At 55.2% G+C, this 18,894-nt stretch overlaps 1 protein-coding gene across 1 annotated transcript; it reads left to right on the top strand.

Moving 5' to 3' along the window:
* The first annotated feature begins 2,227 nt into the window (after positions 1-2,227).
* Positions 2,228-17,078, top strand: C3H1orf127 (chromosome 3 C1orf127 homolog). Its single transcript, XM_068537486.1, is given in 14 exon segments — positions 2,228-2,296; positions 6,290-6,400; positions 6,403-6,474; positions 6,637-6,716; positions 8,229-8,330; positions 8,332-8,422; positions 8,664-8,799; positions 12,975-13,059; positions 13,149-13,500; positions 13,856-13,940; positions 13,943-14,107; positions 14,110-14,426; positions 14,516-14,757; positions 16,958-17,078. Coding segments are annotated over 14 exon segments (2,028 nt in total).
* The last annotated feature ends 1,816 nt before the right edge of the window (positions 17,079-18,894 follow it).

Raw genomic sequence — 18,894 nt, 5'->3', positions numbered from 1 at the left:
TGAGCTGACTTAGTTTTGAACAGGATCCCGCGGCTGCTGTGTGGAGTGCAGACAATTAGGGGCGAGGCGGGAAGCCAGGAGACAAGGAGCAGGCAGCTGCAGAAACCCAGGACCAGAGTGGGGAGAAGGGGGAGGACTCTAGATGTATTTTGAAGGTAGAACCAATGGGATTTCTTGTTGGGGTATACCTTTCCAGACTTTTTCCTATTTCTGCTATTTTTAATCTATTACCAGTAAGGAGCTTCTAGGCAGAGCAGGCTTTCAGTTTCTATCTGGGTGTCTGAGATTTCCAACCTTGCAGAGAAGTAGCCTGAGCAAGCTCAACCCATGTTTCTGTCCTCCTCTCATTACAGGGACCTGCAGGGCCCCCCCTACAGCCTAGATTCTTTTCCTGCCAAATGTGGCTACTTCCTGCGTCACAGTCCTGATGGTAATTTCATTTTTCAAGCCTGATACTTTGCCTTCTGCACGCAGAAGGAAGTGGGTTTGGGAAACATCAGGCTCAATGATGTCTCTCGAGAAGCTTGCATTCTGGGAGACACAAGGAGCTCAGCCTGAGCTCAGGTGTCCAGAAAGGGGACACTGTCACCCTTCCTCCCCATGAAGTCAGCCGAGGGAGAGGGGTGAGACCAGGCCCTGCCCTCTCGGAGTTTATGGGCACAGATCTCAGAAGACTGCTGAGGTTGTTAACCCAGCTCAGATGCTGCCTCCTCCAGGCCTGGAGACTCCTCCAGGCCTCCAGGCGGTCTTCCTAATAGCTGATCACTCCTCCTCTGTGCATTGTACCTGCTTCTACCTTGGCACCTGCCACCCTGATTAATAACAGCTGCTCACACTGCATCTCCTGCTAGATCTGCAGTGCCTTTGGGGTAAGGGAGTCCCCCCCACAGTGTTTGCCTTAGGGCCTGGCACACACTAGGTGCTCAGTGAGGTGAGTAAATGCTGATTGACCATGGAGCTGACAGAGCATAAGCCCAGGACCCCTCAGTCGCATGGCCCATTACATGCCTACAAGACCATATGACTCTGTAAAATTTGCAAAAGTAAAATATTTTCATATTCTTTTTCTTAAAGAGGTCCTTCTCCCAAATTGCATGAGCTGCAGGCCCCATACAACATGGACCCCATCCAGGGAAGCAGGTTTCAAACCTGGGGTTGGAGGGGTGGGCTCATGCCAGTCAGAGGGGGAACTGATGCTTCTTTGGGGGCCAGGAGGACAAGGAGCCACCCTGATTTAGGCAGCGGCTGATGGCCTGGGGGCTGGAGGGTTGCAGCTCCCTGGGCACACCTGTTGCTTTATTCCACCGCCTGGCCCCCAAGATGGTGTGAACTGCTCCACGGACCCTCATGTTTTCCTCTTCTCTTTTTCTCCTTACCTCCGTTTCCTCTTTCCTTCATTTCTTTGTCTTCCTCCCTCAATCCAGCCCAGAATTTCTACCGAGGGGGTTGTGGTCCATCGTGGGGGAGAAATTTCAGGAACTATCCTCTTCCTTCTCTTTCTCTTCCTTTCTGCAATCACCCTCCTCTTTGACGTCCCCCACCTCCCACCCCATCAGTACACACTCTTCTCAGGCCCCACCACAAAGCCTCGAATTGGGTTCATCCTCTGTGGCTGAATGAGGTCAGCCCCAGCATCTCCTGTGGGACCCACTGGTTTGATATCTTTGAAGCTCCATCTGGCACATGATGCAATGAGCCAGGCAGTCCCAGAGCGGCCACATGCCTTTGGCTTAGTTATTTACCTCCTCTGAGCCTCAACTGCTTCATCTGTAAAATGGGAATAAGAAAGCCTACCCTATGGGATCTTTGTGAGGATCGAGGGAGACAAGTTGTGAGCAGATGCTTGACACCTATCAAGGGATGTTCAGGCACAAGCTCCTGTTCTGTCCGGACAGGTTGGACCTTCCTGAAATCCACTGGCCCTGAGGGCTTCCCTGGTGGAGGCTGAACTGCTGGATTCCAGAAGCTGGACCCAGGTTTTGATCCCCGGCAGCCTCAGCTCACTTCCTATCCTCTTCCATGAGAACCGCCCAGCTTCCAGTGGGTTGATGTTAATCATATTTGCTGTGAATAGTCACTGACCTATAGTTGCAGCCTATTAACTGTGTTTTCCTCTTTCATTTGCACACAGGAATTTTGTCCTACTTCTAGAAAGCAAATTACAGGTTGGAAACCAGAATATTTCAAAGGGGAGGTGAAAAGGTTGGAGCAGAGTGACTGCTACATAATGAAGTGTCCAGTGATCGCATCCAGGCTGGGTCAAGAGAGTGTCCACTGCCGGCCCACATTCATTCAGGTAATGGGCTCAGAGGCCTGGGTGTGGGAGTAGGGGTTCCCAGGATGGGCTTCTCTCCAGAGGCCGTGGCTCCTGAGCTTCAAGATGTGGCCGGGCCCACAGGTGGCAGCTGGAGGTGCCGCGTGGCATGGCTCTTCTGCAGACATTCGTGGGCCCTGGCTGGATGCCCGGGTCCGCTGGGCTGTTGTCTGAGCAACCTGGGAAGAGATGGGATGGAGTGGGAGTGGGGCTATTAAAGGTTCTGAACTAATATTCTCCACTTCCCATCGTCGCTGGCACTGGGGACAGTGGGAGGACGGGATTATCACCAAAGCTGCAATATTATGTCCTTGTGTTCTTTTTCTCTCCATTGAAAAAAGTTGCCAGGTTGCATGCTCCTTCTTGACCTGGGTAGTGCCGAGGAATTATAGACTTTTAGTCATAAAAGAACCTCCGTTACAATCAGGTATAATGTCTCCATTTTAAAGATCAGGAAACAGGAAAGGAGAAATGAAAAGAGGAGTTTGGCACAAAAAGCCTGTCATTAGACAATCACCATTCACGCAACAAGCATTTATTAAGCACCTACTATATGCCAGGTGTTGTGCTGTTGCTAAGGGAACAGATTTGAATGAGACGTGGAGCCTTTGCCACAGGAAGGCTTTATAGCTGTGTTCTCATCTGGTCTGAATTTTCAAGCAGGTGTGTCTGGCAGGGAGCATCCCCGGACCACGGCTCAGAGGACCTGAGCTCCTCCAACTCTGAGCCCAGCTCACTGCCGTCTTGGGCCGATGGGCAGACCTCTCTGAGATTCCTTTGCTTCCCAGTCTTAAGGAGCGGGGGCAGAGTGGCAAGGCTTCCTCTGCCTACTTGCCTTTTTAGTGGCACAAGTGGCCACACCAAGCCTGGTGCTGGTCCTCCTAAGAATCGCAGGGTTGGACCCCAGGATCCCCAAGCATTGCCACCAGCGCGTTCCTTTGACATTCCGGCGCTGGTCACTCCTCCCTCTGCACTGGGCCTGTAATTTTGGGAGCTGCCGCCAGGCGGACGGCGTTGCCGGTGTCACGCGACATTGGGCTGAGTGACTGAGAAAAGCAGGACCTGCTCCCGGCCCAGGGGCCTGCTTTGTTTCCAACCACCTGCCTTTGAAGCCCGGATACCTGAATCCCAGCATCCCTCACCAAGCGAGGTATGGGCGTGTGCGGTGGCCCCAAGTCCCAGAGCACAGACGCAGAGAGGTGGGCAGCAAGTACTCAGCAGAAGACAGGTCTCCGCAGCCCTGGCCCCCCTCCCCGCCACCCCCTTCCTCCCCCCCCCCCCCCCACCGAGAACCTCATCGAATTGACTGATTCATTCCTGGTGACTTCTGCAGCCGCGGCTTCCGTGTCTGCACCTTGAACTTGCATTAAGTTTTAATTAAAGCCGTTTCACCGGCCTTGCCCTTGGCTAAATGCAGCTATGGGCACAGGGCACATAGATATTTAATATTCTGCCTCTCCCCGCTGAAAGCTCAGGGTGCCCAAGGGTGTACCCGAGCCGTGCCCGCTCCCAGCGATCCGCCGCACTTGCTTAAGTGTGCCCACAGGCCCTGAGCGGGAGGCCGCGCAATAACTATTCATTGCCCTGGGTTAAGTGTGCCCAGGGGCACCCGTAAACTCAATGCAGTGATTAGCGATTGCTCCCAGGGAAGGCTGCCCGAGGTCCTGCAAAATGTCCTCGGCCCTAAATACAGCCTCCGCGTGGGGCCTTTAAGGGCCGTGCGTTTTTGCCTTGCTCTTGATCTGTCTTCTCTTCCTTCTTGGAGCAGAACTGTCTCCCTCTTCAAAGTTCACCCTCCGGGGGGCTTCCTTGCCTTCCTCCAGGTTGCAGTGGAGGACAGGAGTGGAAACGATGGGACAGCTTTGGTGGTGGCAAAGGCAGATGCCGAATCCTCTCCATCCTCTCACCAAAGCTCAGGCATCTGTCCCATTCCTGCCCCCTCGCCCCGCAAGTGAAGGCAGCACCTCCAAAGATAAGGAAACAGCCAGCCTCACTCAAGGAGCTCCCCGTGGGCCATCGTGAGCCTGCTGCCAGGAGGGGCTCTCAGGGCCAAGGAGCAGCAGGGCTGGGGAGCAGAGAAGGCTGAGCTGCCTGGGGTCTCCTCCTGGTCCCTTTCGCTTCTTTCTGCTGCAGGGAGCCCCTCTCTGTCCCTCCGTATGGAGGAGTGGGAGTGGTCTTGGATGGGGGCATCATCAAGGCAGGTCAGTCCCCTCTGGCCTCATTCCTCCCCACACTGTATAGGGAAGGATGTTGGTCAGATGATCTCCGAGGGGCCCTCGGCTGGTCTGTGACTCCTTTCTTGTGCCGAGACTTCCCTGCCAAGGTCTGAAGCAAATGCAAAGCGGAGTTTGGAGAAAGCAGAAAGAACTGAGAGAAGGGCAGGGTGGAGGGTGTGGGCTGCAACAGAAGCTCCAGGAAAGGTGCCCAGCCCACACCATCACCTTCCCCTCATCTGTGCATTTCTCAGATGACCATCTGGGAGAACGGTCCCCCCGTGGCGTGGCTGCGAGGTTCACAGGCAGTACGGTGACCGACCATCCCAGTTTGCCAGGGCCTTTCCTGTTTTGGCACTAAGTCCCAGGGGGACCTGCTCAGTCCCCAGGAAACTGGGATGGGTGGTCACCCCAAGTTCAGTGCCAGTGGTGAAAGTGTCCGCCCTTGGAAGCCCTCCCTCCACCATTGCTTTTTGGATCTGAAAAGGAAAGAGAAAGGGCGAGGGAGAAATGGGTGAACTCGGGAGAAAAACAAGGTGGGAGGACTCGGAGATGACCATCCCGGCCACGCGCCTGCGCTCTTGGCCTTGCCAGCTGCTCCCGGGACCCTAGCCGCCCCCTTGGCCAGGCCCAGGGTGGCAGCTGAGGCAACGACATTTCCCTGGGTCTGTTGACACTGGAGTCTCAGAACATAAATGATTTTCTTGTCTTAATGAGCAAACAACCCAGCCGTGTGGCTCTCTCGCCGGCCTCCTGCTGGGGTAATTGCCAGCACTTCTGTGCTCAGACAGAAATGTTTACTCTCACCTCCGCTTACTGCTTTGCCAGGAGATGTTGCTTCCTTTTGGTTCTGCAGGTCTCCCTGCCCCTATCCCTGGGAAGCACCAGTGGACACGTAGGTGGGTCAGGAGCAACTTTCTGGAAGGTTCTGCCAGGCCTGGTGCTTGGGGACACCCTGAGGCAGGAGGTTTTGGTTTCTGTTCTCCTTTGGAGCGTTGGTGGACAAGGCCAGCTCTGCTGGGCTCGTGTCTCGGCAGCCGAGGCTGGAAGCGTTCCCTGGTGTCCTGCAGGCAGAGGCCATCTGAGAGGAAATCTGAGGAGGGGTCCCGGCTTTGGGTTGAAGGCCTCTGAGGTCCTCCTCGTGCTAAGATTCTCTCTGCACAGTCTCCAGTGATGGGGAGCTCATTCCTTTGCAAGACCACCTGTTCCCATATTGCACAGCCGTTTCCCCAAACTTTCCTTCTGCTGGTCCTCTGTTCTCCGCAGCCCCCCCGAAGGAGCCGGTCCCTTCTCCATTTCACAGCCCTTTGAATATTTGAAGTCAGTGAGCTTTCCCTTCCTCAAGTCTTCTCCTGAATTCCTCTTGCTAGTCCTCCTAGGATAGGGGCCGGGGGCCCCTCTCTGTCCCCCTCCCGCCCTCCAGGCACCCGCCTTTATTCAAGGCCCCGATGGCCAATGTCCCTCTGGAACATTGCAAAGGGAACCGAGGCCAGGACTCAGGCTGGGCAGAGTGTGGGTCACCCTTTGGCCTTGCTAGTGGGGGTAACGGCTCATTGGATCTTTCAGCCCCGTGGCGCACCTACCACGTGCCCAGCGCTCCTGCCAGGGGTCTGCTTCCCTGGAGCATAAGGAGTGTAAATGTCCAGGTTGCCTTCCTCCCTCGTGGTCCTGCCTATTCTCCCCTTGGCCCTGTCACCTTCCTGAGTGTGCCCTCAAGTGCGCCTTCTCCTTGACCCCCTAGCGACCCCATCTCCTTGGCCAGACTGTTTATGAGTACCTCCTGTTTGTCCAGACCCCGTGGCTGCTGTCCATTGGAGGGGAGCCGGTGGCTTCTCTGGGTGACGCCAGCCTGATGGGATCATCAACAGCACGATGATCAGCGTGGATGTCACCGCCACCACCCTCACCATCCAGAGCCCAAGGCAAGACCCTGTCCAGAGGCAGGAGGTCAGTGGTGGGCAGCAGCCCTACCAGGCGGGGAGCCTCAAGGCTTGGCACCCTCGGGGAGGCCCCGGAGAGCAGTCTGCCGGCGCTCCAGTGCCGATTCAAATGTCCACCTGGAGACCGGACAGATTTAGGCAGGCAGCTTCGAAAATTGGGCTCCATTAGCGTCAAGCGCTCCGCGTGGCAGATGAGCGGCTCCTGCAATCACGCATTCAGCTCGTTGTCCTGATCGTGGTGGCAGGAACGTAATTACCATCTCTTTAAATAGCCCAAAGTTGCCGTGGAAGAGAAGACGGCTCACATGACATTTGCTCCGAGCTCGCTTTCCTGCTAAAAATATCCCGGCTAAATAATATATCCTGGTTGCATTGGAACAACAGTCCCTGACCTGAGCTCTGGGACCCTTGGGGGTTCAGTCCACAGGCTGGTCCGAAGGTGGGAGGGGGGCCCTGTGGAGGGAGTTTGCTTCTGGAAGGAGCAGTTTCGGAGGCCACGGGGAGACAATCCTGCCTCAGCAAGCGTTGCACACCCCACAGGGCTCCTGCCGCTTATGGCTCGTATTTAGGAGCCGCTGGCCCACGGGGTGAGACCCAAGAGGGCCCCCAATGCCCATCCTTTCCGGCTACATCGCCCTCTTGTCCCTTTTGTGTTCCTCCCTCCTCTGGCACCTTATGTCCGTGGTCCCACCCCACCTCGCCTCTTCTTAGCCCCAACCTTGGCCATGCGTTCCTGAATTGCTTGGGACAGAGAGACCTTGGCTCTTTCTGGCAGGTACAAGTGTGTGTGGAGCAGGGGTGGGGTGTAGAGGGTGGATGAAAAGTGGAATCATCCACTTTTCCAAACCCGAGGTCTTTGAACTCCTGGGAAGTCCCAAGATGGCCTCCAGGGGGTCCGAGAACAAAGATGAGAGAGGGTCTGCGGTCTTCATCAGGCTCTTGAGGGCTCCATGCTCTGACAGAGGTTGGGACCCTTGATCTAGACCCTGTATGTGATAACTATTTCATTCAGCTTGGGGTGTGATACAGAGAGGCCCGGAATCTGGAAGACCACTTCCTACCTCCGGGGAATTTAAATTCTAAGGAACTCTGTATGCAAAGTTAGGTACATCAAAGACTTCATCCTGAGTGGGTAGATCTGAGATGACTAAGACTTGACATTTGTATAGAATTTTATCATGGACGAGATTTCATGATGGGACTCTGGGGAGTTTAGGGCATTGGGGACGGCCTCACCAAGCCCCCAAACATCCCTTTCCTTATTCATAATGCTTGAAATCCTTTTACTTGGAGACAGATGCTTTCATTTAGCCACTGCAGAGCTGGCTTTAAATGACCCTGTGAGAGGGCTGACAACGAAATTCTTGCTAAAGTGTAAACAACTGATACAAGCTTTATTTCTTAAGAGCAGCTTTGGTAATGGAAGGGGCACCAGGCTAGGTCACCGAGCTGAAGACAGTCTTGGCAGAGACATTCCTGCAACTTCCATGGGCAGTCCCGCTCTTAGCATCTGCTTCCTCACGGGTCTTTGCAAACGGCGGGATCCCCAGGTGTTTGGGGATGGCCTTTCCTTCTCTTCTGCATCAGTGCAGTCACGTTCCAGCCCAGGCAGTGATACCAAACACCGAGTAATCCCATGTCACCAATCCCGAAAGTGCCGGCCACGGGTGTGGCCCCTGGCTGAGGTCCTGTCACCACCCTTTCGTCCACGTGCCTGCAGAGTGTGTATTTTTCTGTGTCACGCGTCCTTCCCCATTCCAGTGTCATCCCAGCCAGAGATGGAGATCTTGTTCACATCCCAAAGCAGAGACTGGACCTGGTCAAAAGAGGTTCCTACTTGGAGGAAAGCCTGAGCCTAAAATTCCCCGGTCCTCCAGTTCCTTACCTTCACAGTGACCGAAAACAGGGACTTTGCGGCGGTCGGTGTCCTGGCGACTGGGGTGATCCAGGTCCAGGTCAGGGTCTTGGTGGTGGCATTGGCTGTCCTGCCCCTTCTGGAGACCCCTTCTCCTTGGGCCACTGATGCCATGTGGAGTCAGAGACGTGACAGCAGAGCTGTGGAGCCAGCAGAAAATGGACCTTTGCCACTTATAGCCCGGAAGCCTGGCACTCTTGCCAGGGTGGCCCCATGGGAGGGCAGCCACAGGACACAGGATGCACCCTGCCACACGCGACTAACTCCTCGTTGCCCCACAGCAATGCCAGGAGGCCCAAGGAGCTCTGGGGACGCAGGCTTTCTATAGGGTGGTCCTGAGCCTGGGATTTGCCGAGGTGGCCGCCCCCATCCTCTGGACGGCGGAGAGCTCCTTCCAGGGTGTGGGTGAGAGTCACGGTGAGGGTGTGCCTGCCGGCCCTGCCTGTGGTTCTTCCTCCCATGACAAGGCTTCCTTCTCCCCGGCCTGACAGGTCCCACACCCAACCCGGGTAAACGATGGTCTCAGGCACACTGGTTGGAACTGGCCGGGGAGCAGGAGGGCTGCGGGGAGCTAGGCAGAGTCAAAGTGCTGGGGAGGGGGTGGGGGACACATCAACTTTCTAGCTAGCTGCAGGACCTGGGCGACTCACTTCACCTTGTTGAGCCTCAGTTTCTTCCATCTGCAAAATGGAAATAGCCCGGGACTTCCCTGGTGGCGCGGTGGATAAGACTAAGAGCTCCCTATGCAGGGGGCCCGGGTTCGATCCCTGGTCAGGGAACTAGATTCCCACATGCATGCCGCAACTAAGGAGCCCGCCTGCCACAACTCAGACCCGGTGCAACCAAATAGATAAATAAATATTTTTTTAAAAGTGGGAATACCGCTACCTGTTGTGAGGACTGGAGATGATGGAGTTAGGAGCTCAGCAGAGTTCCTGGCACAAGAAGAGCCACTTCTGTTTCGATCGTCCAGCGACCTGCGTGGGCTCCAGTTCCATGGGTCACCTACTGCAGGGATCCCCAACCCCCGGGCCGCGGCCTGTTAGGAAGTAGGCCACAGAGCAGGAGGTGGGCGGCGGGCGAGCGAGCAAAGCTTCATCTGCCCTTTCCTCATAGCTTGCATTACCACCTGAACCATCCCCCCGCCTTCCATGGAAAAACTGTCTTCCGCGAAACCGGTCCCTGGTGCCTGAAAGGTCGGGGACCGCTGGCCTACGGCTCGGAGTAGGCTCCTTGGCAAGAGCACTATGCGAGGCCACTTATTTCTTTTTCTTTTTTTTTTTTTATTGGGGTATCGTTGCTTTACCACTTATTTCTTAACCAAGACAAACCCTCCTCTAAACGTGGTGTGTGTCCTCCGTGCCAGGATGCTGGGATTCAAGTCTTGAAAGGCGTTTTTGGTGAAAGCACAGCTACCAGACAACCTGGTATTCACAAAATCACTAGGAGCAGAACGCATTGAAATACAGCATAAGGAAATACACATAATTCACAAATGATGTCGATCACTTTCATCTTCGACTTCCTAACTGTCCTCAATAGAAGACAGACGCAAAGGAGATTTAACTCAGATGTTAATAGTGCAAGAATGCCCCGTTACCAGGATATGATGTTTCGGTGCTGCATAAAAATGTAATTATATTCAGAACTATATTTAAAGATTAAAAGGGCGACTGCCTACCATCCAGCCCCAAATTCAGAATTAGAAACAAAGGAAAAGGCGGGGCGGGGATGAGTTCTAACAGTCTGCTAAAAATGGAAATGTTTCCTGAAAGTTTTTACACATTTCGGCTGTTTTTATTTTAACAGTTTCCTGCAGCGATGACATTGATTTTGGAAAGGGAGGGCCAGAACTTTATCCAACAAATATTCGCTAAGCATTTGCTGTGCGTGAGGCCCCGTGGGAGGGAACAGAGGCCGCCAGATTCGGTCCTTGCTTTCAACTAGTGGCCTGCCTGGAAGGGGAGAGAAGCAATGTCCAGAGAGTTGTAACGGAGGGCAGGCGGCCTTGAGGGAGACGCCAAGGAGCAGGTGACCTTTGTCCTGGGCTTTGAGGAGAGGGTAGGTTCTTGATAGGGACATAGTACATAAAATACAAAAACAGCTGGGGCAACAGCAAATAAGAACATTTTAGAAAGGCGTTTTGGCCTCTCTGGAAAGATTTACATGGGGAAAGAATGTTCTCTTCCTCGTTTTATTAATTTCATATCAGCAGCCAGAATTAACCTCTCCCTTCCCTGGTTTCCAGCACACCTTCCCTGCACCTCCCCTGCAGCTTCTAGGTCTTTCTCTTCTTATTGTTAGTGGTACATGCTCTTGTCTCTCCCTGTGGTCTATGAGCTCCTTGCCATCAGGGGCCGTGCCCTATTCAGCATTTTACTCTTCATGGGCCTTATCATACTGCGTTGCCCTTGGTAAGCACTTAATACATGCTTCTTGGATTGAATTTTCACCAGGCATTTTTTTTTTTTTTTTAAGCCAGGCTTTGGTTTAGGTTATTTATTTATTTTTTGGCTGTGTTGGGTCTTCGTATCTATGCGAGGGCTTTCTCTAGTTGTGGCAAGCAGGGGCCATTCTTCATCGCGGTGCGCGGGCCTCTCCCTGTCGCGGCCTCTCTTGTTGCGGAGCACAGGCTCCAGACGCGCACGCTCAGTAGTTGTGGCTCACGGGCCCAGTTGCTCCGCGGCATGTGGGATCTTCCCAGACCAGGGCTCGAACCCGTGTCCCCTGCATTGGCAGGCAGACTCTCAACCACTGCGCCACCAGGGAAGCCCTCACCAGGCATTTTTTAAAAAATGTTTTAGACAAAGAACATTTCTCTGGGATAATATGTGGCGAATATGTTGGAATATTAGGGCACCAGGATTGCCTAAGCACTTGGTGGTTACAGATTTCTAAAAATCTCCTTCCTCTCCGCCAAAAAGTGATTAGAACCTGTGGGAGAAATCCTAATTATGTAAGGTTGGAGGTATCAAGAGCAGTGGAGGCAATGGAGTGCCCAGCCTGAGAAGAGAAGCCAAGAGGGTGGTTTAGCTACTGCTGTTTTACATTGTAAAGCAGGGGTTACTGGCAAAAATGCCTCTAGGGGTCAGGCAGGGAGTGTAAAGGAATGAGGGTAAGAAAACCCATGGCCCAAGGGTGGGATGACAAAGCTCAGTGTAGGAGCCAGTGGGGAGTGGTGGGGACCCCAGTGGTGAACTGGCAGCCACCAGACCCCTTCTTTATTTTTGTTTTTGGCTGCATTGTGTCTTCGTTGCTGTGCACGGCTTTCTCTAGTTGAGGCGAGCGGGCACTACTCTTCGTTGCGGTGCACGGGCTTCTCACTGCGGTGGCTTCTCTTGTTGCGGAGCACGGGCTCTAGTCACCCAGGCTTCAGTAGTTGTGGCACGCGGGCTCAGTAGTTGTGGCTTGCGGGCCCTAGAGCCCAGTCTCAGGAGTTGTGGCTCACGGGCTTAGTTGCTCCGCAGTGTGTGAGATCTTCCCAGACCAGGGCTCAAACCCGTGTCCCCTGCATTGGCAGGCAGATTCTTAACCACTGCGCCGCCACCAGGGAAGTCCCACCAGACCCTTTTCAAGAGAGTAGTCTCATTTAAGTGGAGCCGATTCCTGCCTTGTAGGGAGGCAGACCAGTGTGGCCAAATCTTCTGACTTTCCAGGAGAAGCTGGAAAATTATAAAATTTTGTCAGTTAATTTAAAAATATTTAAAACCCTCTGCAGGCCAAACCAAACATGTCTAAGGGCTATATTTGATCCGTGAGCCAGAATTTGCAACTGGGGGTGCATTTTTGCCTCCCGGAGGGACATTTAGCAATGTCTGGAGACATTTTTGATTGTCACAACTCATGGGGACGCTACTAGCATGTGGTGGGTAGAGGCCAGGGATCCTGCTAAACATCTTGCAGTGCACAGGAGCCGTCTCCCCGGCACAACAAAGAATGATCTTGCCCAGGATGTCAACGGGGTCGAGGCAGAGTCTGGGTCTGTGTGGTTCCTGGGGCTGGGCTGATGCATTTGGCCTCAAAATAGGGAATGACTCAGAGACGACACCGGCTGGTGGCATCAAGCAGAGGCAGAGAGTCAGGGACAGGTGCTCTTTAGAGAAAACCTGAAATTCTGTGATTCAATTTCAGAACTAGGGACTTCCCTGGTGGTGCAGTGGTTGGGACTCTGCGCTCCCAGTACAGGGGGCCTGGGGTCCATCCCTGGTCGGGGAACTAGATCCCACATGTATGCCGCAACTAAGAGTTCACATGCCGCAACTAAGACCCGGCGCAACAAAATAAATAAATAAAATAAAAATTAAAAAAAAAAGAGAAATAGATTTTGATGGTTGCATGATCTCAAAAAGGACTCCAGGTCAAAGGTCTGTGAAATTCAGCCAAGGAGGACAGTTCCTAATCCGGTGCTTGAACTTGACCTCTAAAGCCTCTATTTCCCCGTCTGTAAAAAGGGGACCCATGTGGCCCCTCCAGCAGGGTGTTGGGAGGATTCTGCTCCCTTAGGAGAAGGACTGACCTCTGCTTCCTTTCTGGGAGGTTTAGGACAGGAGTTGTCTGCCTCAACTGCCACACTGAGGACCACTCCCCAGCAGGAGCCCCTCCAGGAGGAATACCATCTGCTGCCTTTTCCCAGTTCCAAACTGCAGGACCAGCTGCCTTTGGAGGCCTCGGGGAAGGGTTTTCTCAGAGTTTCGCTCACTAGCCTTCCCGTGGACCGGCCAATGGAAGTCCCTCGCCCTGACTTCCACCCACGGTTTCCCTTGAAGGGCGCATCCCCACGAGGCATCAGTGGACCCAGCCAGGCACGAGGCCCCTCTCTTTCACCACCATTCTACCAAAGGGAGTCCCACTCAGACCTCCAGCCATGTCTCCTCCTCTTCAAATTCCGACCATTCCCCAGAGAAAGCGGGGCTCCCCGAGAGCTCCCACCTGAGCGCAGCCCAGCTGTCTCGCCTGGCTCACGGCCACGCAGGGTCTTGGGACCCGGCACAAGGAGGTGGAGGGGAGGGCCCGCGGCGGTGCACACAGACCAGAGGGAAACCGAGGCACGCTTCAAAGGAGCTGGAGCCCAGGAGCCAGGCTGGAGCCCAGGAGCCAGGCTTGGAGAACCAGCCTGAGGTCGCAGCTGCCACAGGCCTTTCCCCGGGCTGCCATCCTCAGGGTGGCCGAAACCACATCCTGTTATTTCTGATGCTTTTTCTCTCTCCACTGTTCTCTCGCTGAAGAAGGGGCTTGGACCTTTTCTGCGAACAGCCAAACCTGCGGAAGAAGCTGGACATCTACTGGCTTCCTTTTTCCCTTTCCCAGAGGATCAGCTCCCCCAGGGAAAGCGGGGTGACCTGGACCCCCTGCCTTCAGCTGCACTGTCCTCAGTGTCCATAATAGTTGTCCAGTCTTCCCGCCCCCTGGGCCTGGACCATGCCTTTGTCCTCAGATGTCTCGTTTCCAGCTGCCTCTCTGGGGGTCCCAATAGTCTCAGGCCATCTGTTACCCTAAGTGGCAGTCTAGGCCTGAGCAGAGCCCCGCCTAGCTACCAGGAAGTCCCCTCCTACTGGAAGGCTGTCACAGGGGGACGTGGCTGCCGACCAGCCCATGCGGGGGCCCTGGCAGGCCAGCAAGGAGGTCCAGCTGTTGACAAAGCCCTTGGTGACCAGCCTGGCTGAAGAGGTGCTGTGTTCCCGCGGCTCCCCTGGAGAGCCCCAGGAAACATCCTCCAGAGCGGAAGCTGGGGGGGGCCACCCAGGGAGGGGGCCAGAGGGCACCTGGGCCTCTCATTCCCAGAACCAAGTCAGGACCTGGAGGGGACTCACCCTCCTTCTGGGGATGGATGCCACAGCACTGCCCCAGTGGTGAATACTTCCAAGGTGTGGTGGCAGCAGCCAGGCCCCAGTGGCCGTCTGAGGGCCTCAGGACCGGAGCGCAAGGGGAGGCACAGGGAGGGCCCAGCAGCCCCCTGCCAATTCTTACTGCTGAGCAGCTGCCAGCAGAGTGCAGCTCCCGAGAGCCATCCGGCCTCCGCCTCCGAGAAGCCCACTGCCTCATCTGTGGGAAAGTCATGTAGAGCCTGAGGCCTCAAGTCAGCCTGTAGCTGGCCAGCCGAGCAGGCTGAGACGGGGGCCACACACACGTCCAGCAACCTCAGAGCCTGCGGGCTCCCACAGACGTTTCCTCACCCAGCCTGGCCGAGCCTAGAGACCCTTTCACTGCTGGCCAGGGTACCCCCCGGCAGGAGCCAGCAGAGCCCACACTGGCAACCAGCCTTGAAAGGCACAGGCCTCCTGAGCTTCAGAACATCATGCAGGGGCTTCTGAGAGACCCCCTTGCTGGGGTGTGTCCTGGGAGCACCCCAGGGGATGCCAAGTGTGAAACAGCACGGTGGGCAGCATTGGGGCATGCCTCCCACCCGCTTGGACTGCCCACGAGTGCAGGCCCCAGCGTTTTTGTTCTTGCCCTTTCGCTGTTAAATGTGTGAGGCATGGGGGAGGGGAAAGTTTGCAGGCTCTGCAGCCAGGCTGCTGTGGTTCAAGGCCCAGTCCTTTCACTCTTTAGCTGTGTGACCTTGGGCAAGGCACTAACCTCTCTGTGCCTCAGTTTCCCAATCAGTCAAATAGGGGGTGATAATAGTTCTTCCCAATGGGTCTGTTCAGGGGCAAGCAAGAAGATGGACACAGGCCTCTAGCTCAGAACCTGTGAGCCATTCTTGAGGTCATTACCGCTGCCGTCCTGGCAAATCAGAGAAGCTGAACAGCTGGGCTCCCAGACCCAGGCAGAGGGGATGTTGCTTATTCCAGGAGAGCATGGAAAGCCTTCAGCCATAGTTCAGACATCTTTCTGAGAAGGTAGGTGGTGATAAGATCCTATGATGTGAGAAGCCCTCTCCCCTGGGCCCCAGGGGGCCATGACCCCAGGTCTCTAAAGAACCCCCTGAGTGTTACTGCTTTGTTTTCATGACTCACCACTCCCTTCCTCTGGTTCCCATGGCAGCAGCTGGTACCCTGCTGGCTTGGACAGCTCCGGTGACCCCTGTTGACCCCTAGGGATGCCAGTGTTCCCAGGCTCCCTGGCCCAGAAGCCCAGCTGTGGCCTGAGCCGGAGTGGTACCCAGTGCTTCCCTGGAAGTGTAGCAACCCTACCCCCACCCCCAGGCCGGCCCATCACTAGAAGAGGGATTTGAAACGCAGCCAAGAAGAAGAGGCCTTCGGCAACGCCCGGAACGTGAAATAAATAAATAAATAAATAAATAAATAAATAAATAAATAAATAAATAAATAAATAATCAGGGTTGTCTTGGCTGATGAACGGTCTCTGCCTCGAGGATGACTTCTCCCCCTGCCCACCCTCCCTCCTTCCTCCTTCTCCGGGCAGATCCATCCCAGGCAAAAGCTTAATAGCCCCATTTAAGGCTTTTCCTTTTCACCACAGAATTGAGCTGCTCCTGCCATTACGAGGTTTTCAGCTTCTCTCTGAAATCAAATTACTGACTCCATTTAATTTTTTAAAAGCTCGGATGATTTCCTTTCTTGAATCGGAGCCGTGACTCGAAGCCCGGCCCCCTCCCCATCCCCCCGCCCCGCCAGGCGTTTCCCGGGATGGCCGCCCCCATGCCAGGGCAAGCCTGACACCTAGAGGGGAAGCCAGCAGGAGGAGGACCAAGCCTCTGACCGCTGCCCTGGACACCTGACTGGGCGGCCTGGACTGGTGAGGAAGGAAGGCCTTGACCTCCTCTAAGCCTGGATCAGCTCATAGGAGCCCGTGGCTTCGGGGCTACAAGGTCTTCAGAGGCTGGTGGGGAAGTTGTTTAGAGCCCAGCGCTGAGGTCGTGGGCTTACCGTTGGCTGGTTCCCCGGATCACTTGCCTTTCCGTAGAGCGTCTCCTGGGCCCCACGGCTCGGTTACGGAGCGTGTCCTCTGTGCAGACACCGATCCAGCTTGGAAGGGAAGGGTGAATTGGACAGAGAAAGGCCCACGTGCTCGTGTGTGAAGGGGCAGGGAGACTGACAGTAAACACACGCGTGGATGTTTTCACACCAAGTGCTCTGAAGAGTCCTAAACATGCAACGTCGGTGGGGGCAGGTTGTGGGCTGCTTTGGGTGGGATGGTGGGGACGACCCCCCCGAGGAAGTAAATCTGGAAAGGGCTGGGGCAGGGGTATCCGCGCAGAGGCACGGCAAGTGCCAGAGTCCTGGGGAGGGTTGGAGGGACTGAAAGACGCCATCCGGCAGGAGGAAGTGGAGGGGACCAGGGGCCTGCAGGGCCTGAAGGCTGAGGTAGGAGCCCAGCTTTATTCTGGCTTTAAAAGGCTGGACAACAGAGGCACAAGAACAGCAGCAGGGGGACAAGGTGGGGGGGATGAGAGAGGCCCCATGAGGAGTGACTCCAAGGGTTCCCTGTTGAGGGCTTGTGCCGCTCCTGCCCTGCACCTGGAGGACTCGATGGAGGTGGCTGCTGGTGGTGTTTGAGACGTGTCACACCTACCCCAACACCAGCCTGCGGTGTTTCAGCTAGGAGCCAGTCTCTGTCTCAAGTCTGTCTCTCCTCCGCCCCCAATCACCTCTTCCCCTCTTCGTCTTTGCAGAGACACTCAGCTTGGGGACTTCGTAGACCAGGGGCGCATACCCGCCCCAGAAAGTCCTGCCAACCAGGCTGACCCTTTACCAATCCCGCTCACGTTTAACCACCCGCGCCCTTGGAGATGAGACGCCAGGAGTGGAATTAATGAAATCGCCTGCCTTTACCTGGCATAAATGGCTCTTTACCCCCCAGGCGGGCGGCGATTTGCAAGGCTGAGAGGGTCTGGGCATTAACTGTTCTGGGCACTCTTCCCAGCTCAGCGTTCCGCGCAGCTGGAACAAACCACTTTTCTTCTCTTCCTTCCCTTTGCTCCGCTCCGCCTCGGCTCAAAACCCGGACAGTCGTGTTTAATTAGAAAGTGATCGGGGTTCTCCGGAGGTCTCCTGTTCTGCCTCAACACGGGACAACCCCAGATCTGTGACCAGGGCTCCGGGTCCGCCAGGGCCTGGGTGGCTCCTGGGTCTGACCCACAGTCATGCGTACACGTGCGCCAGTGTTTTCTCTGCCCTGGGGACCTCCGGTTTTCCTGTTGAGACCTCCCCGGTCGGTCGTGCAGTCATTTGTTTATGGCTGACAGCTGACACGTCTGTGATCAGTGAAATCCTGGCAGAGAGCAGCTCTGCCACTCCCGGTCAGTGGCCTGCCGGCTGGGATCTCAGGCAACCTGGGATTTGGGGGTAATTAGAAATCGGGGCCCCACCCCTCCCCTGCAGCTTGGATCCTCAGCAATCCCCACACGACTCTGTGTGTCGAGTCCAGGGTCTGTGATGCGTTTATTGTCCTTCTCTCCTGTTACAGGGAACAGCCACTGGTCCAGTTTCCCTTTTTGGGTTTTCCTCCTTCAGCACAAGGCCAGTTTTCACGCCCTGAAACATCCAGGCTCCTTGTTTTTCCCTCGTTGAAGGTCTCGAATTTCCAGATTTTAGATGCTTCCCACGTCAGACCTCTTCCATCACAACACGCTCTTTCAGCCTTAGCTGCAAGTCTCTGTTGGGTATTTGAATATTACTTAAACTGGAATTGGAGTCGTCAATTTAGTAATCCTCCAAATTACTGCGTAACCAGAGAGGCAGCGTGGTGGGAAGCACTTTCTTCTGGGTGTCCTGCCCAAGCTGTGTGACCTTGAGCAAATCAGTTCACTTCTCTGAGCTCCTGCTTCAGCATGGGGTTTTTGGAAACAGGAGTAGTTGGCCAGGCGACCTCCGCTCTAGGGTGACGTGGGGGTCAGCCCCTGAAGATGACAAGTCAAAAGTCTCTAACGCAGCTCTGAGAGAACCCCTCACCCCGGAGGGTCCATCCTCCCCAGCTCAGCCCACCTCCTGACACTCCTGCTGTTCGCAGGTCTGGTCTCTGGGGGTGGGGCTGCCGGAGACATCAGGCCAAGCAAGCGTGGGGGACAAGATGGGGTGATGTGGACTGATGCTCATTCCCATGGAGCTGGCTACAGCCCAGCCCCACCTGGCACCACAGGTGACCTCCCACCTGCTCCTCATTCCTCTCCTGAGGCCCAGGCTGAGCTGTGTCACATCCCGGATCTCAAAAGCCTCGGAACGGTGGTTCTCAAAGTGGGGTCCCCGGAGGAGCTGCACCAGCTTCACCCGAGAACTCGTGACACACGCAAACTCTTGGACCTACAGTTCCAGAAACTCACGGGGTGGGACCCAGCAATCTGTGTTTGAACAAGTCCTCCAGGTGATTCTGATGCACATGGCAGTTGAGGACCACTGCCTGGGAGAACCTGTGCCAGGGACGCCCCCCAGAGTCAGAGAATTCCTCTGCCTTCATGCAATAGCAATACTTGCACTTCTGCAGCGTCCAAGTACTTTCCACCTCCCTCTGTTCACGGCGTCTAGCACCATCCCTCTGGGGAAGAGAGGAATTGTTCTTCCCATTTTACAGACCAGGAAACTTGGCCTTACCCAAGGGCACACAGCTAATAGG

This window comes from Eschrichtius robustus, chromosome 3 (assembly GCF_028021215.1).
Source record: "Eschrichtius robustus isolate mEscRob2 chromosome 3, mEscRob2.pri, whole genome shotgun sequence".
NCBI classification, from domain to species: domain Eukaryota; kingdom Metazoa; phylum Chordata; class Mammalia; order Artiodactyla; family Eschrichtiidae; genus Eschrichtius; species Eschrichtius robustus.
Note: the sequence above shows the minus strand (reverse complement) of the source record. Positions and strands in the feature narration are given on the sequence as shown.